This window comes from Phascolarctos cinereus, unplaced genomic scaffold (genome assembly GCF_003287225.1).
Source record: "Phascolarctos cinereus isolate Bilbo 61053 unplaced genomic scaffold, phaCin_HiC Scaffold_7;HRSCAF=346, whole genome shotgun sequence".
In the NCBI taxonomy this organism is placed as follows: Eukaryota; Metazoa; Chordata; class Mammalia; order Diprotodontia; family Phascolarctidae; genus Phascolarctos; species Phascolarctos cinereus.
The window spans coordinates 20,640,234-20,667,798 of record NW_027556180.1 but is presented as its reverse complement, the minus strand read 5'-3'; the positions used below and the strand labels follow the sequence as shown (position 1 = coordinate 20,667,798).

Genomic DNA, 27,565 nt, shown 5'->3' with positions numbered 1-27,565 from the left:
CTTGGGGGCAAGGACTGATTTTGACTTTCTTTGTATTCTGAGCACTTGACCCAGTGCCTGGCACATAGTAGGCACTTAATAAGTGTTTATTGACTGACTTTAGGGGAGTCTGTTTTCATTATAAATGGTTATAAGTGATCAGACTAGAGTCAGAACCAATTGCTGAAATTCTCCTCTGTTTTTAGATTCCATCGAGAAGGAGGTGCTATCAGATCAGCAATTGATGACTCTTGCTCGGAAATTTGGGAAGGAGTGGATTGAGCTCGGCATTGCCAATTTGGGATTAAAAATTACTGACATTGAAGCCATTCAGGAAAATTGTGAAGACATTACAGTTTGCAAGTTCAGAATGCTGAAGAAATGGCAAGATAGGGAACAGGAGAATGCAACAGCCAAGAACCTGTACAACTGCCTGGAAAATGACGCTTCTGTTGAGGTCCATGGTATCCTGAAAGGTACGTGGGAAAGACTCAGGAATTACCGCTACCCCTTCCACATCTCTGGGGTTAGGGGTTCAGTGCCCCAGAGATCTGGAAAATCTGCATAACACTTTTTGGCCTCTCCTTTGTACCAGAGAAGAAGTCTGAATTATTATAGTAGTAGAAGATGCAATATGTTGATATTGTACAATACAATACATATGTTTTATGTATTTCTGAGTTTCTAAACTTTTTCTATGTCATCTGTGGCTTCCTCCAAACTCCTCCAAAATTCCCATTTAATTTCTTATGCTGACCCATACTGTATTGAAACTGTGATGTGGAAAGTCGTGACGTGAAAGGGATAACTGTACTTTAGTCAAAGATGTGACCTCTTTGAGCATTACTGGGTTCTGTAGAACATAGCTGGGTTATATACATACATGCATATACTTACACATGCGTATACATATATACACATATATATTTGTGTTGATTATACCATCCTAATTCTTCTTGTCTATAGATTATGATGTTGGGTTTTTAAACTTTATGCAGCTCCATCTTCCTCCCCCTTTTCATTAAAATATGCCTGACTTTTCATTAAAAATATCCAAATAGTTTTATTCCTCACTTTCTGGATTTCTCCATCTCACTGCCCACCATTTTCTCACTTGGGAGATGCCTCTGGCCTGTGGCCCTTTCTGTGGATTGTTGAGTCCCTGGTCTGGACCACCATTTCATGAGGCTCCCAGGCAATGCTCACTTCATTTTTGGGAATACTTCTCACTCTCAGCACCTCTCTGTCAACCTTGCCTTTTTAAATGTTGTCTTCTTCCATTAGAATGTAAAACTCTTGGAAGGTATCCAGGGTGGGGAACTTGCAGCCTCTAGGCCACATGTGGCCTTCTAGGTTTTTGACTGAGTCCAAGTATTACAGAACAAATTCTTTTATTAAGGGGATTTGTTCTGTGAAGTTTAGGTTCAGTCAAAGGGCTGCACTTGAGGGCTCCATGTGGCCTTGAGGCTGCAGGTTCCTTACCCCTGGTATAGACTATCTTTTCTTGCTTATATTTGTAATCCTAGCATGTATCCCAGCCTGATGGACAGTAAATGCTTAATACGTGCTCTATCTATTTGTCCATCCATATATTAGCTCATCATTTATTCTACTAAAGAATTTATTACACTGTTATAACAAACTTGAAAACACAAAAAAGTCAATATTTATTGATAAAATCCTTCACACTTTTCATATTTGTTACCTATAAAGATAATAACCATAATAATCATATTAATGAGATGAATAAGCTTATTTATGGCACAGAGCATTTCAGAGCTAATGTTGGTGTCATGGATCCTGCTAATTCTGTTTCAGCTTATAATTGAGATCAATATACTGTCTTTTTTTTTTAACAGCCAGAGCAGAATACCTCATCATATTTGTCCCTGACAAATGGGCCCCTTGTCAGTTCTAGAAGGATCAAGGACTTTCAAATAAAATGATAATTGTTGCTGTGGAAGCTGTTGCATAGATAGTGCTATACAACCACACAGTCAGTGAGCTCTTTACTTCTGTTTTATTTGCAGAGTAGATATTTGTGAAATTAGGAAACATGAGTTTATTTCATAAATGAGTTTTCTGTGTCTAACTTTTTTATAACTATTGTAGAAAGAGGAAAAAAAGGGGTAACGATAGTATAATGTGGCAGGGTGCCAACAGTAGTATCAGGCATCACCCTGGTCCCCTGACCCTAGACCAAGGCTTCTTAACCAGGCATCTTGAAACTTGGGTTTTAAAAAACATTACATACATATGCACATACACACACAAGTGCACGCATGCACACGTGTACACATATGTATAAATTCTAATTCAATATCATGGTTTCTTATGTATTTTAACTATTTAAAAATATTACTCTGAGAAGATGTCAACAGGCTTCCCCAGACTGGCTGCCAAAACAGTCCAGGATAACAAAAGGATCTCCTACCTTTGGTTTCCAGTTATAGATTCATCAAATTTTCTCTGAAGTCATTTATATGATTTAGAGTAAAAAATTTAGATTAATTGCTCTTTGAGATCAGGACAGACCAAAAAGCATTCTTCCCCTCACTTATTATTTTTTGAGTTATGTTAGGAAACCAAACAAATATTTCAGGACTATGTGATGGACACCATGTTTCTCCTTCCTTTGTTTCCTTCATCTTTGGTATGATGGATGAAATTTGAGCCATGTGGCCCATCATTCTGTTATTTCATCCTTGGGCACCAAATAGATTGAGAATAGCCTGGTAGTGAGGGAACTTGGGGAATACAGAAGCCTTTCACATCATAAACCAAGGGGATGGACTTGATTTGGAATTTTGAATAGATTTCCCTTCCTTTTCCTCCAAAACACACCCATTCTAAATTGATTATGTATATGTGTGCATGTATGTGTATATGTGTGTGCAGATATGTATATTGCCGCATTCTTTTCTTTTTTATTTCTGTCTGTGGGTTCTTCAGGGAGGGGTCGTCTTCAAGGAGACGGACTTACCTCCATCTCTTCTGCAAGTTAGTAACTTACCTGGAGCACCAAGGAGTTGTTCCTTGCCTTGGGTTACACATGGGCTGGGGGGGAGGGGAGGGCATGAACTTTTAAAAATAATGTCTTGATAATATTGCGTGTCAGTGTAATTGATTTCCTTTGTAATCTTTTCTATTTTATTTTATGCGTTTAAAAACATGATTCTGAGAAGGGGTCCATAGGCTTCAGTGGGCTGACTGCCCAAGGGATCCAGGACACTAACTTGTTTTTAGAAGGTACCTTGAGATAATCAATCCATTAAGTACTAGGGCTAAGCACTGAAGATACAGAGAGGCAAAACCATACGAACAATCCCTGCCTTCAGGGAGCTTCCTTGCTAATGGGAGAAACATGTAAATAAAGAGTGATAGGGAGTAGATAGCAGGTAGAAAGGAGGGGGAAGCTTCCTGAAGAAAAAGCCCTTGAGCTGAGTCTAGGAAGAACCCAGTGATGTCAAGAGGAAGAGGTAAGGAAGGACAACCTTTCACAAGGAGGTAGAGGATGGAGTATCCTTAGCAAAGAACATTAAGTAAGCAGTGGGTTATTGAAGGTGTGGAGGATGAGGAGGTAAGTTGCTTAACCCTGTTTGCCTCAGTTGCCTCATCAGTCAAATGAGCTGGAGAAGGAAATGGCAAACCACTCCAGGATCTTTGCCAAGAAAACCCCAAATGGGGTCACAGAGAGTGACGTGGCACTGATGTGAGTGGCATGACTGACCGAAATGATTGAATGGCAGCAAAAGCCCTATTCACAAAGTCGTCTAGTATTTCAGCAAATTCCTCATATTCACCATTTCTTTCCGTCAGTCAATCAGTAAACATGTATTAAGCAGCTGCTATGTGCCAGGCACTGTGCTAAGTGCTCTGGATACCAAAAGAGGCAAAAGACAGTCCCTGCCCTCGAGGAGCTCACAATCTAATGGCACAGCTCTGTGTCCTTGTATTCACAGGCATGTATCTTTCTTTTCTCTCAGGTTTCTTGGAGTAGATGGGAAGTCTTGGAAGAGCGCCTACAAAAATGGTAACCTCAGGAAGTTTTCTAATGAGTTCAGACCATTCCTAGTGTCCATTAATTTATGCAGCTTTGAGATTACAAACCAGTGATGAAGCTGTGGTCGAGTTTCAAGGACAACCACATTTTCCAGGTCAAACAAAGCTGAGGAAAAATGGAAGATAAACTGGGCCAGAAAACAGGAAGGAGGGAAGAGCCTAGAATGTTGAGAATATTCTTCCTCTCTCCCTTTTTTCCTCAGATCAATGTAGCATTTGCTTAGATCTTCCGTGGTGCTTGAACAATGTTGACCTTTTAGCTGCAGGTGAAATGTGATCATTTTTCTTAGGGAAACTGTGAACTAAGAAATCTGCGTCGGGCATTTGAAGCCTGTTTAGCTGAAAGTGGTGGCCACGTTCTTTGTGTTAACTTCAGTTAGCTTTCCTATTGGCATTAATAAGAAACGCACTTTCCTTCTGTTATTTAATCCAGAACCTAACATAAGCATCCACATACATGCACTCAAGCACATATACACACCCTCTTTCTTGTTTGCCCTAGGATTCCTTCCACCCCTGGGGCAAGTGTACTTTTCCTATTGGACATGATCTTCACCTGTACCAGGGCTGTGCCTTGGAATTGATTGGATGGCAGACAGCTCACTTTCTTTAGATTGTTGAATCATGTTCATCCTCATGAGGGGACAGAAAGGAATGGAATTTCCTTCTACCTTCGTGCAGGTGATGAGCACAAACTAAAAACATGATCTTCTGCTGTCAAAGAATTTCAGGTTGTACATTTCCAATGGGTGTGCATACAAGCCAACCACTACGGTTACTTAACTTTCAAACTGAGATTCCTGCCTTGCCAGGGGCAAGATGCTGAGGCCCCAGCGGAGCCAAGGAAAGTTTGTTATCTCTTCTTGTGGAAGACTTTCCCCAAGGAATTATAGGCCACATTGGTTCTCTTTGTTTATTGATTTGTTCTTTTGTATGCTATTATTGTAAACCCCCTGAATCTGGCTTATTTGGGGGGGAATTGAAATGTTGACTGCCTTGAACAATTGTACCATCTACAGTCATAGCTAAGAAAGAAGAATGACGAGGAGGTCTTTGTTCTATATAATTCCCCAAGGAATTATAGGCCACATTGGTTCACTTTGATTATTGATTTGTTCTTTTGTATGCTATTATTGTAAACCCCCTGAATCTGCTTTATTTGGGGGGTGGGGATTGCAGTGTTGACTGCCTTGAACAATTGTACAATCTACAGTCATGCGTGAGAAGCAGGAATGACTAGGAGGTCCCGTGTAGAACTGAGAAAAGTGAAGGCCAATGGCCAGAGGACCTCAAAAGAAGGGAAATACAAGTTTGACCTACAGTGTTTAGCACACTATTAAAGATAACACTCATACTTGTTCAAAAAACAATTCTTGCCTATGGGTCAGGATTATTTTTAATATTCAGGAATCCATCCAGAATCTCTATGAGTTTCTTTTTTATATGTGATATAGCCTAGAAAACAAGGATGGGGATAGGGGAGAGTAGGCTTTTTAAACTACATGAATGGGCTTAGTTTAATTTTTATTTTGAGTTTTTATAAATAAATTTTTTTAATAAATAAAAATGTTCATTTCAGTGAATTTGCAGAATGAGATAATGTAATAATTTACACCATTTTTTATCAGCTTCTATTTGTCAGTGGATGGGGAGGGTAAAAAATAAATCTGCTTATGTACAGAAGTGTTTGTCTCCTTCTTTCCATATATTTTTATGCTGATTGGATGCATTGTGTTTTGGTGGTGTTCTCTCATATTCTACTCCTCTTATTAATGAGAAACAGTATGAGCTATGCTTCAGAGGGGGACAGATTTGGAGTCTGGAGAGACCAGGTTAAAGGACAGTGAGCAAAGTCACTTAACTTTCCTGATCCTCAGATAATAAGCCTTGTTGAGATCTGTGATTTTATTGGCACATAGACCCCTTCGTATGTGAGGAAACGACCTCTATCAGTGTGAACAGGAAATGACTCTATTACTTAAAGAATTGCTTGGGGATACTAGGGTTTAATGACTTAACCAAGAGCATGCAGGCAACAAGTGTCAGGGACAGTTTTTTTTGTTGTTGTTTTTTTGTCATATGATATTTTATTTTTTCCTTGATTACATGTTAAAATTTTGGTAAAGTTTTGAATTTCAAATTCTATCTCTCCCTCTCTCCCTGAGATGGTAAACAATTATATGTGTGTGTGTGTATATATACACACACACACACACACACACACACACACACACACACACACACACACACACATAGTGACACTGTTTGAATTCGTCTTCTTACTCTTTGCACTCAATCAAAAATATGATCACTTAAAAAAACCCAAAACACCAAAGACTAACTTTAATATAAATTACTTGGCACTAGAGGTCAGAATTAGGAATAATGGCTGAAAGTACATGGAAGTATTGACTTGATGTAAGTAAGGAACATTTTCTTAATAATTATTGCTGTTAGAAGAGGAAAGGGCTAGTTTTAGAGGCAGTAGGATCCCCTTTGCTGGAAGGCTTCAGATGAAGATAACCATTTGTATGAGGTAAAACTAAGTGAGTTGGTCTAGGTTCCTTTTAAAATTTATTATTATTTCTAAATCTCTATAATTCTATGATTCTCAGGTCAGTATGGCTTGGCCCCAGTAACCTGAGCTTCTTCCAAGTCTGACATTCTGTGATTCCATTTTTTCAACTGTAAAGTGGGGCTGATATTTAGCAGCCCCTCCTCCACCCCAATATCATGAGGATCAAATAAGAGTAGGTATGGAATGAGCTCTTTGTAAACCCAAAAGTTATAGGGAAAAAGTTGGGACTTACTGGTTCCTGATTTATTCATTCACTTCCCTTTCTGGGCCTGAATTTTTCTGTAAAATGGTGGTGGTGGTGGTGGTGGTAGTGTGTGTGTGTGTGTGTAGTGGTGGTAAATTAGCATAAATTCAGGCTTTCTTAACCTGGGGTCTATGAACATTAACAAATGTATTTTGGTAACTATTTCAATATAATTGATTTCCTATGTGGTATTTAATGCATTTTAAAAAGTTATTTGGAGAAGCAGGTAGGCCTTACCAGATTGGCTGCCAAAGGGCTCCATGACACCAAAGAAGTTAAGAACCCCATGTGTTAGATGACCTCTAAGGTCATTTCTACTTCTCCTACCCTGGGATTTCTTTGATAATGAGTCACTTTCTCTAGCTTAATTCCAGGCAGGTCCTCTGAAAATTAAAAGTTGGATAGAGTCCTATTTTTTTTTCTTTTTCTTACGACCTAGCCCAAATGCAGGCCAACCCAGAGACTTCTCGCCTGTCTCCCAGGCTGATGGATAGCTGGCCCTCCAAAGTGGGTCTTGGTGATTGATCCCTGCCCACGGCAGCAGGGAGTGGCTCTGTAAATTGGCTTGTTGTATTCAACGAGAAACAAAATGCCTCCTTGCTTTTTCATGAGGTTGTAAGTTTTCAGTCCATTTTGTCATTAGGAGACCACAGGGTTCTCTGATTTAAAAGAATAATCATAATAAAATAAAATGAAGTGGCCCGGAGGGAGAGCTCAGATTTCAACAGTTGGTGTAGTTTATGTTCCCCATAGCTGGAAATCTCTCTTTGGGGCTAAATACCCATTTAAACATGTCAAATCATTTGCTAATGGGTCTCATCCTGGTGGGGTATTGAGGGATTTACCACTGTAATCACAGGCATTAAGTTCAAAGGAAGGTCCCTCATTCCCATCCCATAAGCAGTAGCTCAAGATGGTCTGATGGTGGTCCTGCTTCTGGTAGGACTAAATACTCATACTGTGTTTGGATTTCTGGATTGACTCAGGATGTCAGAGCTGGCAAAAAATCTTGAGTCCAACCCTCTGATTTTATAGCTGATTTGTAGGCACACGGATGGAAAATGACGCATCCAAAGTCATCCATTTTACACTTCTGCTATGACCAATGGTTATAACCCTACATCCCTTAAAGCAGAGTGAGTTTCAACTAAATAAAGTTAGTTTAAACTAGACTAAAGTAGGGGCAGCTAGGTGGTGCAGTGGATAGAGCACCGGCCTTGGATTCAGGAGGACCTGAGTTCAAATCCGGCCTCAGACACATAACACTTACTAGCTGTGTGACCCAGGGCAAGTCACTTAACCCCATTGCCTAGCCAAAACAAAAACAAAAACAAATAAACTAGACCAAAGTTTTCCTGGATTGGAGGTGATTCAGTGGTTGAAGCTTGACTAGGGGGAATGGAAGTTTCTGCTGGTCATACTTTGTCACTGAGTTGGAGACTCTATGATAGGTGATGTGCCTCTGGTCTGACAGGTTCATCATGAAGTCGGCCATAGGGCAATAACTTTTTCAGCCACATCAGCTCATGAAGACCTACTGTGCTAAGACACGCAATCTCTATGGGTGGAGGGAAAGCTCACACCAATGGAAGACTGAAGGAATTTAAATCATTATTTAAGTGCCTTCTTCTGATGACTGGATTGGCAAAGTGGAAATAGAGTTATACTTGCAGTCAGAAGACCTAGGTTCAGATACTCCCCAAACACTGACTGATGAAGGCATTTTTGCCTGTATTTGCCTGAAACAACTCTCTGCTAGCTAAGTCAAAAGCAACAAGGTATTATGGAAATCCAGGACTGAAACATGGTGAACATCAATGGAAGCAGAAGTGAAACAGAATAATTGTCATTGGAGATTTCTGCAGACCATTTGCAGGGTAAGGATGAGCAGCGTGGCAGACAAATAGTGGGCATGGAGCATGATGGGAGATATAGTGTTAAGGGACTTCAGTTATCCAGACAACTGCTGGAACTCTTCCCAATATAGAACAGCTAGTAAGTGCATGATTTGTTTCCACGCTAATTTCATCCTTCGAAAGGTAGAAAAGCCAGCAAGGGGAGTACTATTCTTGACCTGCTCTCAGCTAACGGGATTGAATGGGGCGGGCATGATGGGAGCTTTGAGAAGGGAGCATTTCATCTTAGAGTTTGTGATAGAGAATGAGGAGAATCCAGCCATGCACCTTTGATTTTGAGAAAATGGATTTTGAGGGGTTAGAGGAAAGATAGGTAGGACCCTGTGGGATAAAATTCTATAGGGAAGCCAGGCCAGGGGCGATAGAAGCTCTCAACGATGAGATTCTGAAGATACAAAGAAAAATGATTCTGACGAGGAGGGAAAATTGGACATTGTCTAAACACATTGATGTGGATAAACAGAGACATGCCAACCAATAGGGCTTTGCTTTTCTCTTTTCTTTTTTCTTTAAAGAATCATCTTACCATCCTGTAAGAGTAGTTTCAGGAGACTTACAGTTTAGAATAGTGAGAAAAACCAAGAACCCCCCAAAAGATAGTTTTATGCAAGATCTAATTGGTAGAAAATTTTTTAAAAATCAAAGCGATACCAATATTTCTTAGGATGGATAAAATGATAATAATTAACCACAGAGACAGAAGAGCTGTTCAATTTGTATTTTTCTTGTTGCTCTGCCAAGAAAAATGACTTAGAACTGGAAAGGTCAGACCAAAGATGGTTAATAGGGAGTTGCTACCAAGCTAGGGTGGGGTGGGGTGAAGGGATGGGGGGGAGGGGAGACCAAGAGAATATCTAGCAGTCCTTGATGAGCTCAACTGGCCCAGCACAGAAGAATTCTAGCCTTGGGGATTGGAAGAGCTGCTAAATGTGATGCTACCAGCCATCTCTCAGAGATCTTGGAAAAGCCAGTCAGGCAACAAGCCTTATAATGGGAAATATACTACAGGATTGAAGAAAGGCAATTGTCCTGATTAATTTAAAAAAAAGATTATGGAAATGTTTTGCATAACTGCACATGTATAATCTATGTCAAATTGCTTGCCTTCTCAAGGGGGGGGAGAAAGGAGGGAGGGAGAGAATTTAGAACTAAAAAAAAATTAAATGTTAAAAAAAGATGACAGTAGAGCATGCAAAATATAGGTCAACGAACTTGACCTAGATTTTCTGGTAAAATCCTAGAATATTTTAGGGGTAGGTCATTAGCAAATAGGCAAAGGAAGTAGTGATCTCAAAGAGCCAGCATGGCTTAATCAAATAAAGGTCATGCCAGGCTAACATTGTTTACTTTTGGCTCGGTCACTGACTGATTAGATCAGGGAACAGCTGCAGATTTAGGTTAGTGGGGATGGGCAGATCATATGATGATTTTCTGAGAATAGGGCAGACTTGAGTGTGTGTGTGTGTGGGCAGCAGGGAAGCAGCCAGTAGATGTGGAGAGAATGAAGATAAGTGACAGTGGTAAGGATAAGAGGGCCATTCTGCTGGAGAGGCCGGGATGGAATGGGCTCACGTGTCCAGGTAGAGAGGTTGGCCTTGGAAGGAGAAGGACCAGCTCTTCATGTGAGGTAGGGAGGAAGGAGGAGATAGTGGCAGAAGGCATCTCAGTGATTTGGGAGGAGAAGCAAGGGGGGAGAAGAAGATGTTCTAGGTAAATAGCCTCATTTTTTTTTCAGTGAAATATGAGACAAGGTTCTTAGCTGAGAGGGTGGAGAGAGGAATGGCCATGAGAGGTTTGAGGAGGAAGGAAAAAGTTTGGAAAAACGGCTATGAGGAGTAGGAGAGAAAGTAAATTGTTGATGTATAGTCATTTTTCAGTTGTGTCTGACCCTGTGTGACCTCATATCGGAGTGGTTTGCCATTTCCTTCTCCAGTTCATTTTATAGATGAGGAAACTGAAGCAATTATGGTTGAGTGACTTGCCCAAGGTCATACAGCTAGTAAAAGTCTGAGGCCAGATTTGAACTCAGGTCTTCCTAACTCCAGTCTTGGTGCTCTATACGCTGTGCTGTAGCTAATTAACTAGTGAGTTAAATGGGAGGGGGGCATAAATGGACTGTCTTGTAGCAGTGAGGGCCCAGTTGAGATTATGTAACTCATTTAAATTGAACCCAAATGGGATGGTTTCATGATTTTCTCCAGCTTCGTTCAGCAGCACCAGTGGGAGTGAAAACAGTGGATGGTGGAAGTAACCCAAGGCTGAAGCTAGGGATAAGGGGCAAGGGACTAGAGAGAAGAGCCCAGTGTAAAGTTTTAACTGGTTCGCCAAGGGGCCAAGAGAGGCAAGGGAGAAGAGCATAGCTAGTGCAGTGGTGATGGCCTGGGAAAGAACAGAGGGGTCATGCAACTGGATGTCACAGTGAGAATGAAGAAGGTTTGAGGTTTCTCAGCCCAGGGAGAGGTGGAATGATAACAGATCAGATAAGAGACCTTCAGAGTTCATGAACATGGAAGTGGAGCATTTGGGGAGTACAATCATAGGTCACGCAGATGGAATCTTTGGTACTGGAAGGGGCCTTGGCCTATACTTAAATTAAGAATATGTTCTAAACTTAGAAAAGTTATCCGGCTTGAAAAGTTCTGCAGAAGGAAACCTTCAGTGAGGAGGAACCCACTTCACCATGAGGCCTGTTTGGACAGCTCTAATCATTAGGAAGCACTTCTAACCTTCATTTGCTTTGTTACCATTTCCACATAGGTTCAGGACTGAACAGCAGGGTGAGGGGAAGCTGTAGAGCACCTAGAAAAACATGAAGAGCTTCCAGTGATCCCGAGCTTACCTCTAGCACAAAGTAAAGTATCATTTTAATGCCTTCTGGTATCCTTCTAATACCTTTCTAGTGAGAGAGGTGGCATGGAGTAATGGAGAGAACCAGAATCCCACTTCTGGCATCTACCCACTGTGTGACCCTAAGCCAATCACTGGACCTCTCAGTGCTCTAAGGTAGCTCTCCAAGGTTCTACAAGTTGCAGCATAGGTGCTGACTAGCAGTGGTGGACGGAGATTCCTTGAAGGGAATTCCTTATGCCAATGAAATCCCAAGTTTGTTAAAAAAAAAATTAAAAATTATTCTGGTTGAGAGGCGGAATGGAAAAAGGAATGAGGAAGATCTGGGTTCAAATCACAAGGTCATAGATGGCTTTGTGACTATTAGGGCCCCAGCTTACCCTCAAGGCCTAGCCATTAGAGGTGAATTTCTGACCTGCATTAATGGAGGGAGTTTTCACAAAGGGAGGTCCCTACATCTTTGAAATTGCAAGCCCAAATCCCACAAAAAGAAAACATCCTTCTGGTGATATTTTATGACTTCAAAGCACGGCACATCATAATCTCTGTATCATCGAAACTTTATTTATATAAGAACAAAATTCACAAGAGAGTGTCTCAAATTAATTAGATAATAAATATTTGAATAAATATAAATAAATATAAATTACTTTTCAACATGCTTCCACAACAACTTAAAAAGGTATAAATAAATATTTCTGAATAAATATTTCTGAATAAATATTTCTGAATACATTCAAGTGTTCCATATTTCAGATAACATTTAGGTACAGAAATAGCTTATATATACTTTTTTTTCTATCAAAGTGAGAGAAAGAGTAAGATGATTGGTCAGAACATTCATAGTCACTGGTAATTTTGGTCAAGAAAACCAAGATAATTCCATCCATTGTAAACTTAGTGAAGTACATTGATCCAATGAATGGTTCATATCGAGAACAACCACGTCCTTCACGGACCATGCTATGGAGAATGTAAACAAAGGCAATATAAATAGAATAATTTAAGCAATATTAAATAGACCCCAGTCAAACCCAGCCCTTCCCTAGTTCCCCAACCCACTCCAATAAAAATCGCTATTGGTCACTATCTTAGAGACATTTCAAAGGAATGTCCCTGATGGTGACAATCTTTGAGATCCAGGCTTTACTGTTATCCCGAAGATCTAAAGTCATCGGGTGAGGAGCCCTTCACGAAGAAGCGGTCAGGAAGCTCATCATTCTATTGATGGTCACGGCCCGGATTCTGAAAGCGTGAAGGAGGATGCAGAGCTTGACCTTAGTCTTGTAAAAGTCAGGTTCTTTGGGTGAAGAGACCAGTGGCGCATTCTCACTGTTGAAATTCAGGGCCTAGGACAGTAAAGATAGAGCGCGGCATAGAATGGGTTCCAAAACGAAAACAAATCCAGCCATGATAGGTTACCATCACAGACCTAGAGCTGGACAGGACCTCAGAGATCATCCAGTCCAGCCCTCCTCATTTTACATATATATTGTACATAAGGTCTAGAAGAAGGAATTTACTTGCTCAAGACATACCTATAAGAAGTGGCTAAGCCAAGCTTTCAACCCAGGTCCCTTAACTTCTCAGCCACTGCCCTCTCCCCCATCCAATGCTGTCTTCTCATTGATTTCCCAGATCCCACGCCTGATCCCCCCAATTGTCTACCTAGAGACAAGGACCATTAGAGATCTTTGGAAAGTCTCTAGAAGCCCATTTGGAAACCGTCACCTGGGAGCTGGCTTCTGCAAAGGAACGATCCAACGAAGATGGCACCTGCTGCCATTCCTGATTATTTTTATGTGTGTTACATGAACAATTGTACTCACTTTAGAATTGGAATTGATTCACGTAATTAATCAGAACTGTCTGTCTTTGTAATCTCCTGTCACTGACGAGTCTCCATTCAGTCCTTCCCCAGGGTTAGCTTTTTCTCCCATTTGAAATGGATTTTTACATACCTTGTGTTTTCCTAAGTCAAATCAAGTCAAAAAGTATTTATTAAGTGCCTACTGTGTGCCCGGATACAAAAGAAAGACAATCTTTATCAAGCTCACACTCAAATGGCAGGATGCCATATGCCAATAACTAGGCTACAGAGAAGATATAGAGAGGGTAGATGGAAGGTAATTTGAGAGGGAATGGCATTAGCAGATGAAAGAGTTGAAATACATGTTGCATCCCCTCCTAGTAGGCTGCAAGCTCTTTAAGGGCAAGGGACTGTTTTGGTTTTGTCTTTGTATTTTCAATGTCTAGCACACAGAAGGCACTTAATAAATGCTGGGTCACGGGTTGAGTGACTTGTCTGTGGTCAAGAGCACATAGAAGGCACTTAATAAATGCTGGGTCACAGGTTGAGTGACTTGTCTATGGTCAATAGCACACAGTAGGCACTTAATAAATGCTGGGTCACAGGTTGAGTGACTTGTCTGTGGTCAATAGCACACAGTAGGCACTTAATAAATGCTGGGTCACAGGTTGAGTGACTTGTCTGTGGTTGCACAAGGTTATTTTGGAGGTCAAATTCTAACCCAGTTCCTCTGACTCCACAGACAATGCATTTTCCTTGGTAGCACACTGCCATCTTATCTATTTACAAGATGTACTACCTCCCACACAGCTAGGTGGCACCATAGTGCACAGAGTGCCAGGTCTAGAGTCAGGAAGACTTCTTTTCCTGAGTTCAAATCTGGCCTCAGACACTTAGGAACTGTGTGACCCTGGGCAAGTCACTTAACCCTATTTGCCTCAGTTTCCACATCAGTAAAATGAGCTGGAGAAGGAAATGGCAAACCACTACAGTATCTTTGCGAAGAAAACCCCAAATGGGGCTATGAAGAGTCTGACATGACTGAAAAATGACTGAACAAGAACATTGGGCTGAATTTTATTATGAGGACATTTGAAGTACTTTCTTCCTATCTACTACTATGCTGGGCACAGCTGGGTATCATTCAATAAATACTGTGGGTACTAATTGTGGGTATTAATAAATCAAGGACTCCTGTTCTCTTGCTATCCTTGAGCTCCTGGGCAGCAAGGGGACTTTCACCTTTCTTTGTATTCCCAGAGCTTAGCACAATGCTTGGCACACAGCAGTCATTTAATACATGCTTAATAAATGCTTTTTGACTGGCTGACATATAATACAAGTAGATAAACCTGAGCAATAGTTTTTTTTTTTACCTGCATCATCTCATCAATAGCAGCCAACATATTTTGGTCCAGAGAAATCTGTCTTGTAGGGTCCTTTGCAAGAGTTTCCTTGATCACATTAAACTCAGCCTTATAGATCTCCAGGTCCTCATAGATGCTTTTAAGGCAACAGTGCTGCAGGGCATAACACAAAGATTAAGGAAACACAGAAATTCACCAAGAACTTTAAAAAAAATCACAACGGGGAGTTTCCTGTTTTACCTTAACACAAAGTGTCTTTCTGGAAACCAGGCAGCTTCCATTCTAGAATCAGAAAGGTCAGATGACAGTGATTAAATTTTGCACTGATGGGTTAGAAATGAAATTTTTTTTGTAGAGAAAACAAAAAGCAAGTGTTACTTCTACCTTGGTTAATTCTGGTGGTATGCAGTCCCTCACTGTGCTGGTTCTGACTTCAGTGATATCTTCATGATCAATTTCTTGCAAGGAACAAGAGTACAGTTCAAGTTTTTGTCTTGCCTGTAGAAATAAAGGCACCAGGTAGATCAGCCTCTCAAATAGCCCAACTGGCGAATTTCACTAGAGTATTAGGGAAGTAGGTCATGGTGGGTCAGCTTGGCGCAAATATAGCTGCCCTGGCTTTCATCCTCTTGTCCTGTTCAAAATTTTGTTCAACCACAAGAAGACACTATTTCATTTCAATCATGTGCTCCTCCCACTTTGGACATGGTTTTTTCAATGACATGTTTTCCATTATACAAACACCATAAATCGTTTCAACAGACTATTCTCATTAGAACCTACCCTTCTTTGATACTTCTGTGATCCCTTCTGGGATACTTGCTTATGGCAAATAACTTCCCCCCAACCCCAGACGAATCTTTTTTCAAGTGTAACTTTCAAAGAAGGAAACAATAAGGTTGCTTTAATTTTTTGTTGCTGTTTTCACCTATGAGTTCATGTGTGTAGGGAACTTCAGCTATGGAAATTCCCTCCAATGAAGCAGATTGGCAATTCATTTGTAACTTCTGAGATCACAGTACAACTGTTCATAGAATCATGCTTTTAGAACTGGGAAGAACTTTAAAGATCTTAGGTCCTGGAGTTTTATATCAAAAAGGCAGAAATCAACTTCTTCCTCTTCAAAGATACATTGTTTCTTGTTCCTTGCAAAACAAGTAGCCATGGGTCATTTCGGCACTTCCCTCCAGCGAGTTTGACAAGGTGAATGCTATGAATAATCTGAGACTAAATACCAGAGCCTTTTCAACCCAGTTACTGTTTCTGTGAACTAACAACTCTTTCATTTAGAACATATTTTCCTCTTAAACGGAAACAGAATGGCTTGTCCTGATTGGATTTTGAAAAAACTAAAGCAGTGTATAATACATCCAATCAAAACTTTTTTTTTTCTCTTTGAAATGCTATTTCTCAGTCTGGTTAGCATCACTGGTAGGCAGCTGCTATGTGGCACAATGGATAAAACACTGGGTCTGGGGTCAGGAAGACCTGAGTTCAAATTCAGCCTCACATACTTCCTAGTTATGTGATCCTGGGCAAGTCACTTAACCTCTGTTTGCCTTAGTTTCCCCATCAATAAAAGAGGAATAAAAATAGCGTCTACCTCTCAGAGTAGTTGTAAGGACCAAACGAGATACTAATTGTAAAGTGCTCCGCACAAATGTACCATATAAATGTTAGCTATTATTACTTTTTTTTAGTCAAGATTGGACTCAGAGACAGCTTCACTTGGTTTCCCACTAGAAAACGTTAAAAGGGAAAGCCTGGGTCGAAAAGAGCCTTGTGGCACAGAAGTGAGGTGGAAAGGTATTTATATAATAATCAACAAGAAACCACCCAAGGAAAGTTTTAATACAGTTTCTGGGACACATGGAAATGTCAGTTTTTCTGCAACACATACTACATTGAGCACTTCCAAAAAGATATTGCTTGCCTTTGTATTTTAAAATGAGAAATCCAGATGTTATCAGGAGTAGGAAATAAGGTCGGGAGTTTATGTGAGGGGGTGGGGGCAAGGTCTGCCTATGCTTTGTGTGGAAATCCCCTCCATAGCCTGGCAGTTAGTTGGGAGTCTCTCTTTAGAGAGTGGTCCCCAGGAGTGAAGGTTTGAGCATAGGTCTTCTTTCCTTCAAGTGGCGTCCTCAATTCACTACGCCCTGATGCTTCTCAGATATATCTGAACTTGGGGAAAACACAGCCCACTTCACTTTCAAGATCTCCCAGTTTAAAGCTCTAATGCAAGGATGGGGAACCTGAGGTCTGGAGGCCACATGTGGCCTTCTAGGTCCTTGGGTGCAACCTTTTGACTGAGTCCAAGTTTTACAGAACACACCCTTTTTATTAAGGGGATTTGTTCTGTGAAGTTTGGATTCAAAGGGGTCAAGATTTGAGGACACAGAGGGCCGTATGTGGCCTCGAGGCTGCAGGTTCCCCATCCTTGCAAAAAGTGTTAAGTGCTATCAGCAGGGAAAAGACCATGCCAAGGTAACAGGGCAAACGAGAATTTCTGCTCTGAATTAGTTATCCATGTTACCACCGGCCCGAGATATTGCGAACACCCTTGTCACTATACCTGCCATTTCCACAATGACAATATAAATTCAGCAGCACCCTCCTCTTGGCCAATTTTAGAGCAATTCTTAAGCAAGCAATTGATCGATTAGTGCTATTCACTAATCTCTCCTTTAATGAGAGTTAACCAATTGATGAATTCCCCCCCCCCCTTTTAAGAGTGAGGGAACTGCGGCTGACAGCCATGTGCGACTTTCAAGACACATAACTTTGAAAAACTTGAGAACTCTGACCAAGGTCAAGCACAGCTCCAGAGGACCAATGTGGAAGTGAGCCATCCACATCCTAGCAGAGAGATGACGGATTTAGGGAACAGAATGAGATGTTTCTGGACATTTTTTGACGTGGCCAACATGGGAGTGTGTTTTGCTGAACTCTGAATGCTATTTATAAAGTTTTGATTTTCCTTCTTTTTTCCCCAGTTGGGGCAGGGAAGAAGAGAAAATAAATGATTTTTACTTGAAAAAATTAAAAACTTTAAAATTACTTTGGCCCATTTAGGCATTGGCAAGTAAAGAGGGGCACATTTAAAAACTACAAGATCCTAATATATCATAGAGGAAAAGAATCTTTGCTTTACCTTTTGAAGAGTGTTGCTTACAGCCTCCAACAGGTTCTTGGAGCCTCTGAGACACTGGGGCATGCTGGGTTCAGGCTGTGTCACAGGAAGGCTTTTGGCCCAGTTGACTTGGCTAAGGCCAATAAGTGTGGCAATGAGGAAGATATCTGAAAGAGAGGGTGGTCATCTCCAGCTGCCCTTTGCTCCTCTCTACTGTCCTTCTCCTGCCCCAGAACTCTCTCATGTCTTATTTAAGCTTCCTTCCCTTCACCACTCACCCCCTCTCCTATGCCAACTGCCAACTGGTTCATCACCTTTTCTGTGTCCTGCCTCTTCTCTATACTGTTCTTCCCTTCTCTCCCTATTCTCTCCCCTAGCCCTATCATATTCTTCAAATCTCTCTTTTTTCCCCCCAAAAAGAGAGATTCTTTGCTGTAAGTTTCCACTGTTAGAGGGTAGCATTTCTGTGGGCATTGACACCATGTGGCAAGCAAAGGATTTAAGTGAGGATGCTTCATTCCTGCCCATCTTTCTTCATCTTTGGGATCTCCACCCAAAGGATTTCTATTTCATCTAGTTACAGGAGACATTCAGTCCTAGGCTGGGACACGTTCTTAAAGGTCATTAGATCCAACCTCTCACTTTCCACAGGAGGAAGCTGAAGCCTGTGGGGGGAGGGGGCTTAAACAAACCCACAGAGGTAGTAAGGAGCAGAGCAGAGATTTGAACTCACAGCTTCAGACTCCAGATCTACCAAACTTTCTCCTTATCATAAGATCACAGATAAAGAGCTCATTAAGTCCAACTCCCTCATGTCGCAGTTGGGTAAACTGAGGCCTAGAGACATCAAGTAACTTCCCAAGTAGCAGAATTGGGATTTGAACCCACACTGTCTCACTCCCGATTCAGCATTTTTCCTACTGTATCATTCATCAACCCCCTTCCTCCATTTCTTTTAACAGATAATGAAAATGAAGACCCAAGCAGGTACTCAAGGTCACATGGGTATTAAATTGTGACATTCGAACTCAGGTCTCCCCTATTCCAGTTCCAGTTGGGCCCATTACAGCACCCTGCTTCTGCCAAAAGGCTGGAGTCTCTCCCAAATCGCATCCCCCCATCCCCTCCATGTCAGCCCTCTCTGCCCCCTTTGCCTGTCTCCTATGCCTAGGCTAGGGCCCGTAGGCTGCAGGGCGGTGCGAGGGGGCGCTGGTCCAGCTGGTTACTCACATCGGAGGCTAGCGTGGCGGCGTGACTCCATGACGGGAGCGCAACGGTGACTGGCGGAGCTGGGCTGGGCTGGGAGCTGCAGCGCAGGTGGGAGCTGGGTTGAAGGTGGACAGGGGGCGTCCCCTTTTATAACAACCTACTGGACTTTCCCGGATCCCCTGGGGCCCCGGACTCTTCTCGTCCCCCTCCCCCTTCTTTCTTTCTTTCTGTCTGTCTCTCCTAAGCTCCGTCTTTCTCTACATCAGCCTCTCGGTCTCACGTAGAACCGGCGGAGCCGGACTCTCTTTCGAATTAAGTCCGCGGGCCGCCCATCCCACTCATCCCGAGACCGAGCTCTGTCAGGGTGACCCATCCCCACCCATCCCCGCCCCGCCCCTCAGATCCCGTCCCGCAGCCAGCCCGGGATCCACCGCTGTAGCCCCAGGGCAAAACCGAAAGCACACCCCGGGGGTGGGGGTGGGGGTACCTGGCACCAGCGGACTCCGGGAAACTGAGCCCAGAGAGCGCAAGGCACTTCTCAGGGGACGCACAGTTACTAGTGTCAAGTGCCACTAGGAACTGGAATGTTCAGCGTCCCGCAGACTGAAGGGTCTCTAGCATTAGCTGCCCCTAGGGCTACAAGACCTGGGTACAAATTTCTTACTACCTGTGTGTGACTTTGGGGGAGACAATCAGCCTCCTTTAGCCTCAGTTTCGAGGGAATTGGTGCCCTCTGAGGCCCTTGAAATTTATGATCCTATTTGAACCTCTAGTTGTATTTCATTAGGTCGGGGGGGGGATGGGACGGGAGTGTCAATGAACTTTTTTTTATATATAACTATTTCAATGTTATTGGTTACCTTTGTAATCCTACGTATTTTATGCATTTAAAAACTTTTTTTTTCCTGAGCAAGGCAGTACCAAAATGCCAAAGGGGGTCCATGACAAAGTTAAGAGCAGGTTTTACCCATTAGACTAACACTTTTTTTTGGTCCAGTTCTACTCCATTGATCTTGTGGCCTCACTACCTGCGACGAAGAGGGGGCAGTCAGATTACTATATTGTCACAGAAGAGTGAGGGACTGGATTGGTGATTTTCCAATGTAACGTGTTCATACTATGGAACATGGATCCAAAAAGGGGAAATTCAGTACCATAAATGCAAAGATAGAGGCTTCAGAAAAATCAGCTACACAATCCGAGCTGGGAGAGGCATGCTTATAATTTGTCTGATAACAATAACAACCAGGGGGTTCATACACTAAGCTCAATATGAATCATTAATGTATTTCAATGTAATTGCTTATGTATTTTATGCATTTAAAAACATTTTTTCTGTGAAAGGGTTCTGACAAGGCAGCACCAAAATGCCAAAATCAATACAAATCAGATGATTGTTGTTCATCAGAGACTCCATTTGGGGTTTTCTTGGCAAAGATCTTTGGAGTGGTTTGCCTTTTCCTTCTCCGGCTCATTTGACGGATGAGGAAACTGAGGTAAACAGTATCAAGCTGACTTGCCTACGGTCACAGTTAGTTAAGTGTCTGGGGTCAGATTTGAACTCAGGCAGAGGAGTCTTCCTGACTCCAGGCTGGCACTCTGTGCATTATGGCGCCACCTAGCCGTCCCATTGATGTAATGCGTGAGTCAAAACGGCGAATTGGGCTGCATGAGAGAGGCAAGAGTTAGGGGAGGGACTGGAACTGTGATGTCATTGGGATAGAGAACTCGTTAGATGAGGAAATTCCCTTCTCCAATGCAGGTCAGCCCCTTTTCTGCCAGCTACTCTTGAAGAGTGGCGGGAGAGGCCAGGAGTCCAGAAATCAGGAAGTGATAGTGCCCTAGCACTCCGCCCCGGGTCTGAGCACACCTGCAGTATGTCGCTCCCTTTTGGCCTCTGATGCACAAACAGATGAACAAGGCGCATGGTGTCCCTTCTGGGTCTCTCTGTCATGAACAAGAGGGATTTGATTTGTTCTGTTTGAGTCGAGGCGTAACGCCAGGAACAGCTTTCCACCAAGCTGACTTGTCTCGGGAGGCGGAGGGCTCGCCCTGACTGGAGCAGAGAGTGGGGCCTTCCTTTGGGGGCGTTGATTGGACTGGACCGACGATGGTGTTCCTTCCAACTCGGACTTTCTGGGAACTCTTCCAAGTCTGCAGAGCACTTACGATGTATTGTCTCACTTGAGGCTAGCTCCAGTTCCATGAGATAGGCACTGTCTGGTGTAATTATCCCAACTGGTGAGCTGCAGAATCTGAGGCTCACTCAGGTGAGGTTAGCCGTTCGGGGAGCTCACCTGCCAGTGGTCATGGAGGTAGTTTGTGTCAAAGGGAGGACGGAACCGGGGCTTTCCAACTCCCTCCCCCCTTCCACCATTATAGGCTACCTACCCTATTCTCTGTGTGCTTACAGTCTATTGGAGGGAAGGGCAAGTACATATGACAATATATAGGATAAATATAAAAGTTAACAAATATATATTTATGTGTATAGACAGAGAGAATGGGGGAAGAGAGGGAGGAAAATAGGGGGGAGAGAGAGAGAGAGAGAGAGAGAGAGAGAGAGAGAGAGAGAGAGAGAGAGAGAGAGAGAGAGAGAGAGAGAGATTCAGGCCAGGTTGCAAAGGACAAAAAGCAGGTAAGATGGGGTGCTGGTTTAGAGTAAAAGGTCAAGTGGAATTATTTAGGCTCTTTCACTTTATAAAACTTTAGGCAAATACCTGGACTGGTATAGTGACATCAAGATACCTCTCTTTCCTCAACTGTAAAATGAAGAGGTTGGATGAAATGGGCTCCTATGTCATGGTAGAGTAAAAGGGCCTGTGGTCTCATTGGTATAGGAAACTCCCAGATGAGGAAAGTCCCTCTACCAATTCCGGTTGACATTCTTTTTTCTACTTGTAGTCTTGGAGTACTTAGAGTACTTAGTGCCCTGACCACAGAGAGGTTGTGTTCCTTACATAGGGTGATAGTAAGCATGGGTGAGAGACTACCTCTCTATCCATGACACCAAGTCACTTTGGAGTACAATGAACTGTATCCAGTTCAAATAAAATTTAAAAACACACACATTTGCTAAGTATCTCCTATGTGTGAAGCAATATGCCAGGCTATAGAAGGATGAATGAGACATAATCTTTGCCCTCACTGGGGAAGGGAAAAGAATAAGCATTTAGAGGTAATGCCTACTGTGTTCCCAAGATGAAAGGCTGAGAAAATGCCTTTCCCTTCCTTGTTTGCAGAGATGGGAGCCTATGGGTGGGGAACATTGGTTATGTATCAATCAGTTAGTTTTGCTGAACTCTTTTCCATCTTTCTTTTTTATTCTTTGTTATAAGAGATGATTCACTGTGTAGGGGGAGGGGAGAAATTATTCAGTAAAAACATAAGATATCAGTGCAAATTAAATTGAAATCCCCAAAGACAAGGTGTGGTGAATTCCACGTTGTGAATGTTCCTGTTGGAGACAGCTGCAGAAAAGTCTACAAAGAGCTGGTATTTAGAAAGTGGATTTTTCTTTTTGTATGTTTGCATTGCTCTGCTTAGCCACAATTCTGGGTGGGGTCAGGTGCTAGCTTGGTCAGCCCACATGGATATTCCATCCAGCTCTGCTTTCATACACTGATTTCATTTTCCTAGGGCTGGTTGTGTGTCGCCACTCCTGGGTCATTGTCTTCCCTTTTGGCAGAGGTCTGCCCAACTCCCCTAGAAGAGGACCTAGTTTATTTTTAACCAACCCCCCTCTCCCATCTTGAAACTAGCAACCATGCCCTTGCCCCCATATTGATTCTTTTCTATGCTAAACATCCCCAATTCTTTCAAGCAATCCACACATGGTCAGGTCTTAAGCCTCCTTACTGTACTGGTTTTCTTCCGGATGATGGCATGTCAATGTGCCCCCTAAAGAGTGGCACCAGAACCAAATACAATGCTCAAGAAGTGTGAGCAGCGGTACTATCACCTCCATTCTGCATATATGAAGCCTCTGATTGTGCTAGTAATTTTAAGAAAGCTGTTGTATCACATCATTGACTCATTTGAGCTTGCAATACACTTAGACACCCAGATCTTTTATACATCAACTGTTGTCTACTTATCCCCCCAAATGCTATCTTGTTTTGTGAAATCGGTTTGGGGAACCCAAGCACGTGTATCTCCAGTAAACATCATTTTAACAGAGCAGTGTTCTAGCCAGTGGATATCTTTGTTGATTCTGAGTCTGTTATCCAAGAATCAGCTAATTTAATAGGTTGTGAGCATCTCCAATGATACGTCCAATTAAAGGAAGGAAAGCAGAGACCAGAGACACCACCATGATTTTCTTTTTTAACGTGGCAGATATTTTTAGGAGTTGATTGTTTCAGAGCCCCATTTTTTCTGCACGCTAAAAATTCTCTCTCCTTTTGGATGAATATGACCTCATATTTTTGAATCTAAATTTAAAAAGAATCTTCATTAGATTAGAAAGTACTTTAAAGATTGTAACATAGAGGAGCAAAGACTACATGGAGGTCAAGTTTGACAGCTTGCATTAGTTACAAAAGTTTTCAAAGCATGTCTGAAGTTTTGCATCTTAACGATGATCTGTACTCAGTACCTAAGGTGGACGAAGTCTGAGTCTTAAGTCTACTTCTGTTACCAGATAGCTATTTGACCAAGGTAGGGGTGGATGGGAAATAACATATTGTCTGGGCCTCATTTTCTCATCTAGAACTCTAGAAATGAAGGTGTCCTTAACTTTGGAATTTGGAGATTATATACAAACATGTTAAAAAGGCTCATGAATATGGATGAGACTGGAATTTATAAATTCTCAAATAAAACCTGAAACAATTAAAAAAAATTGAAGGCATCAAATTCCCTAGTGTGGAAATTCTCTAATCATTGTGCACAGAAGGGACTGAAGCCCAGAGAAGCAACAGGCTGGAATGGAAAGGTCCTGAGTTATAGTCCTCTGGACTCTGACATTTTATAAATGCTTTCTAATAGTGTTAGGGGGTGCTTTTCTTTAGAGATGTGTAATTAGAGAATTTTAAAATAGTCTTGTGAGGACATAGTTTAAGGAAGAAAAGGGCAACCTTTCATGTTCAGGCTAGGCCTGGCTCTCCACAGGAGGGCCTTCTCTAGGCCAATATTGCTATAGCCAACAATGACCAGAAAAGGTTTTACTAGATCTAACCCATTTGGAGTGGCACCTACTGAAGACCTGGTATCAGCCATTAATTAGTAAACTGATAACATTTGCCAAGAGCAGTGATAACTGGTTATCCTACTTTGACATCCAGAGCTAAGTGACCCTTAGACTAGATGACAAAGTTAATTTATTTTGACTGATATTTAGCATATCCTAAGCTAAATTCACTTTGCCCATTTTTCTTCCTCTCTTCTTTCTGTCTTCCTCTCCTTATTTCTTTTCTCTTTCTTCTCTTTCTGTGGCAGTTTTGTCTATTTCTCCCTCTCTCCCCACCTTAATCTCATCTGCTTTTTTCTTTCCTTCTTCCTCTCTTTTTTCTCCTCTATTTCTTCTTTTCTCTTCTGTTTCTTTGATTAGCTGGCCCTAATTTGAAATCAGAGTATATTTAAAATTATTTGTTGCATTTTGAATAAAATTTTTTTGATATTCTGAATTTTTAAACCAAGTTTTATTCTCTTTCTCTCTCTGTCTTTTCCACTCTGTGCGCGCACACACACACACACACACACACACACACACACACATGCATGTATGCACACATAACTTTAGTCAATCTCTCTCAAAAAATTCTAATGAAATTAAGTTGCTTTTAACTTAAACTGCAGAAGGCCAAAAAAAGTGTAAAAGGGGTTTGGGAAGGACAATGAAGATAAAGGTTCTGGTGGTAATTTGTTTGTGCGTGTGTGTATGTGTAAAAGTCCATAGCCAGAGTTTTTTATTTCCACATTTGAGCTACTCTGATAAAGTATTGGCTACTGAGAAATTTTGTTAATTATTAACTTTTTAATGAAACTTTTCAGCATTCATTAACAAAATGCCATAATTTATATTGAACACACACACATATATATCCCTCTATTACTTGCTTTTAATTTAATTGGTTGGGTAGATTTATTTCATGCTGGATTATTTTTCCATAAAGAAATTGGCCTAGTTTTCTGTAGACAATATTATCTTCGGTGACCAAAGACCATATAAAGAAAACATTATTTTTCTTAAATTTTTAAAAAAATTATAACCTTTAAAAATATTATCTTCATTTCTAAATCTCTCTTTGCATAGCAAAACCAACCAATGTATCAACCACGTCTGCAGTATATGCAAGATTCCAAGCCCATAGTCACCCACTTGTGCAAGGAAGGGAGATGCATTTTCTAATCTCTTCTCCAGGGCTGAGATTGGGCATTCTAATTTACAAAATGGTCTTCCTTTTTTGTTTAGTTCTTTCCTTTTGCATTTGGTCATTATGCATCTTGTTTCTCTGGTTTTGCTTACTTTATTGTGCCTCCAATAATGTAAGTTTTTCCATGCTTCTCGGAATTCTTCACATCTGTGGCTTCTTACTGCACAGTGCTTTCCTGTGACATTCATATACCACAAGGAAGCACGTGTTTTCAAAACTATGGGGCTGCATATTGGATCTTTGTGAAGAGTAATGAGAATCACTTTTAAGTTGCTTCCTCTTTATTCCAGCCATCCTGCTATCTGAGGTGGCAGAACAGAAAAAGGAAAGAGCCTTGTGGTTCAGGAGTTTTTAGTTTTATCCACTCCAGGGGAGGGGGAGAACAGTGTGTATTTCTACATACACATTTTTCTCCCCTTATAGGATGTAAAGTCCTTGAGGGCAGGTTCTATTTCATCCTTATCTTTTTCTCTCTAGTGTTTACCACAATGCATGGCATAAAGGGGACATTTAATAAATACATATGGATTGATTGATTAATTGGTTATTCAATCCTGGCTTAGGTTAATTGCTTCTATTCAAGGAGGGCACTTTGAAGATAGTTCAAAATGTGTAGGGCAGTAGACATTCAGAAATGCCTAACCTCAGAGTTGGGGGGACCTCAAAGGCTGTTCAGTCCAACCGGTGCCTAACCAAGAAATGGCCTTGTAACCTGTGCGTGGAGACCCATGGTAGAGGGAACCCATCCCCTCCTGAGGCAGCATGTTCCATTTTTGACAGCTCTACTATTAGGAAGCTTGGCCTGACATGTGGCTAAATGGTTTTTTTTGCAACTTTTAGATAGTAATTTATGATCTTCCTCAGACACGTTTCCTTAACTTAATTTATGGGTACTCTTAATAAGTTCAGCCTGATGAACAAAGTAAATGCCTCTGTCCAAAAGATTCAGTTTAGAAACCAAACTTCTTTAGCTAAAGTAGCTTTTGCTACATGCACCTCCCTAGAAAAAAAACCCGTTCCTTTTGCTGACTGATCATCAATTTGTGAAGAGTAACTTTGCTCACTCTGGAAAATATAGAAATGAGTCATAGGGTATTCCCTACATACTCATTGCCCTAGTTAGAACTTTAGCTAGTTTTAAGCTGATTAGAGGAGGATATAGCCAACAGTAAGATGTTTGGTTTTCTGTTTCTGGTTCATAGGAGATAATATTTCATGTTTGGCCAGAAATTTCCTACTTACCCAGAAATTATCAAAAGATTGCAATAGCCAATACTTTTGGCTTTATTCCAAGACCAATTCTTTTTTAAGTATTGAGTAAAAATTTTGAAGATCACAGACCTAAATTTGCAACATTTCTGTCATTTTATATGTAAATTAGAATATAGTGAATTTCCACCCAATCACTTATTCTACTAAACATTTAAAATGATTGTAATATAAAATAGTAGGTAAGGATGGATGATTTTTAAAAGTCTAGGTTCATTGGCCCGTGATTAACTGAGAGTCACATAATAAAAAAGTAACTTTGCTTCATTTCTCTGAATTATTTTTTCATTAATACATGTGATTTCATTGGTCTGAGGGGCTCCCATTGTGTAAACTCACTTTACCCAGATAGAACTCCAAATGCTCTGGAACTCAGAGTCTTAGAGACATGTCTGGGACACTCAGAAGTTGTCAGTCAACTAATGTTGACCCAAGAACTAAATGACATTGTAATGTGTTAAGTAATAGGAATATGGAGAAAGGCAACAGGACTCTTGCCTCCAAGGAGCTCACATTCTAATAGGGGAGACACCATGCAAATAACTATAACTATAACTGTAATGATAATGACAACAGTAAATATATATAACTATGTATATATATATGTATGTATATATATGTCCATATCCCTACACACACACACACACACACACACACACACACACACACACATATGGAGAGAGAAAGGGACATAGAGAGAGAGAGAGATTGATTCGGTCTGGTAAAGGCCTCCTGAAGAAAGTAAGATTTGAGCCAAGTCTTGAAGGCAGCCAGGGA

At 41.4% G+C, this 27,565-nt stretch overlaps 2 protein-coding genes and 1 long non-coding RNA gene across 3 annotated transcripts in view; 2 read left to right on the top strand and 1 right to left on the bottom strand.

Moving 5' to 3' along the window:
- Positions 1 to 5,724, top strand: part of LOC110210079 (NACHT, LRR and PYD domains-containing protein 1b allele 5-like) — a 59,780-nt gene extending 54,056 nt beyond the window's left edge. The window contains exons 16-17 of the mRNA XM_020988854.2: positions 186 to 455; positions 3,966 to 5,724. Coding sequence (XP_020844513.1) covers positions 186 to 455; positions 3,966 to 3,979 — 284 coding nt within the window. The 3' untranslated portion in view covers positions 3,980 to 5,724. The remainder of the gene's footprint in view (positions 1 to 185; positions 456 to 3,965) is intronic.
- Positions 5,725 to 12,302: 6,578 nt separating this feature from the next.
- IL12A (interleukin 12A) lies at positions 12,303 to 19,247 on the bottom strand. The gene is made up of 6 exons (XM_020988856.2): positions 19,164 to 19,247; positions 17,955 to 18,100; positions 15,188 to 15,301; positions 15,044 to 15,085; positions 14,813 to 14,956; positions 12,303 to 12,975 (listed from the first exon to the last, which is right to left on the bottom strand). The coding sequence occupies exons 1-6, from the start codon at positions 19,192 to 19,194 to the stop codon at positions 12,817 to 12,819; spliced, it is 636 nt and encodes a 211-aa protein (XP_020844515.1). The 5' UTR covers positions 19,195 to 19,247; the 3' UTR covers positions 12,303 to 12,816.
- LOC144454762 (uncharacterized) overlaps positions 19,161 to 27,565 on the top strand; it is a 25,469-nt gene continuing 17,064 nt past the window's right edge. Inside the window, exon 1 of the long non-coding RNA XR_013483283.1 lies at positions 19,161 to 19,250. This is a non-coding gene — a long non-coding RNA (uncharacterized LOC144454762). The remainder of the gene's footprint in view (positions 19,251 to 27,565) is intronic.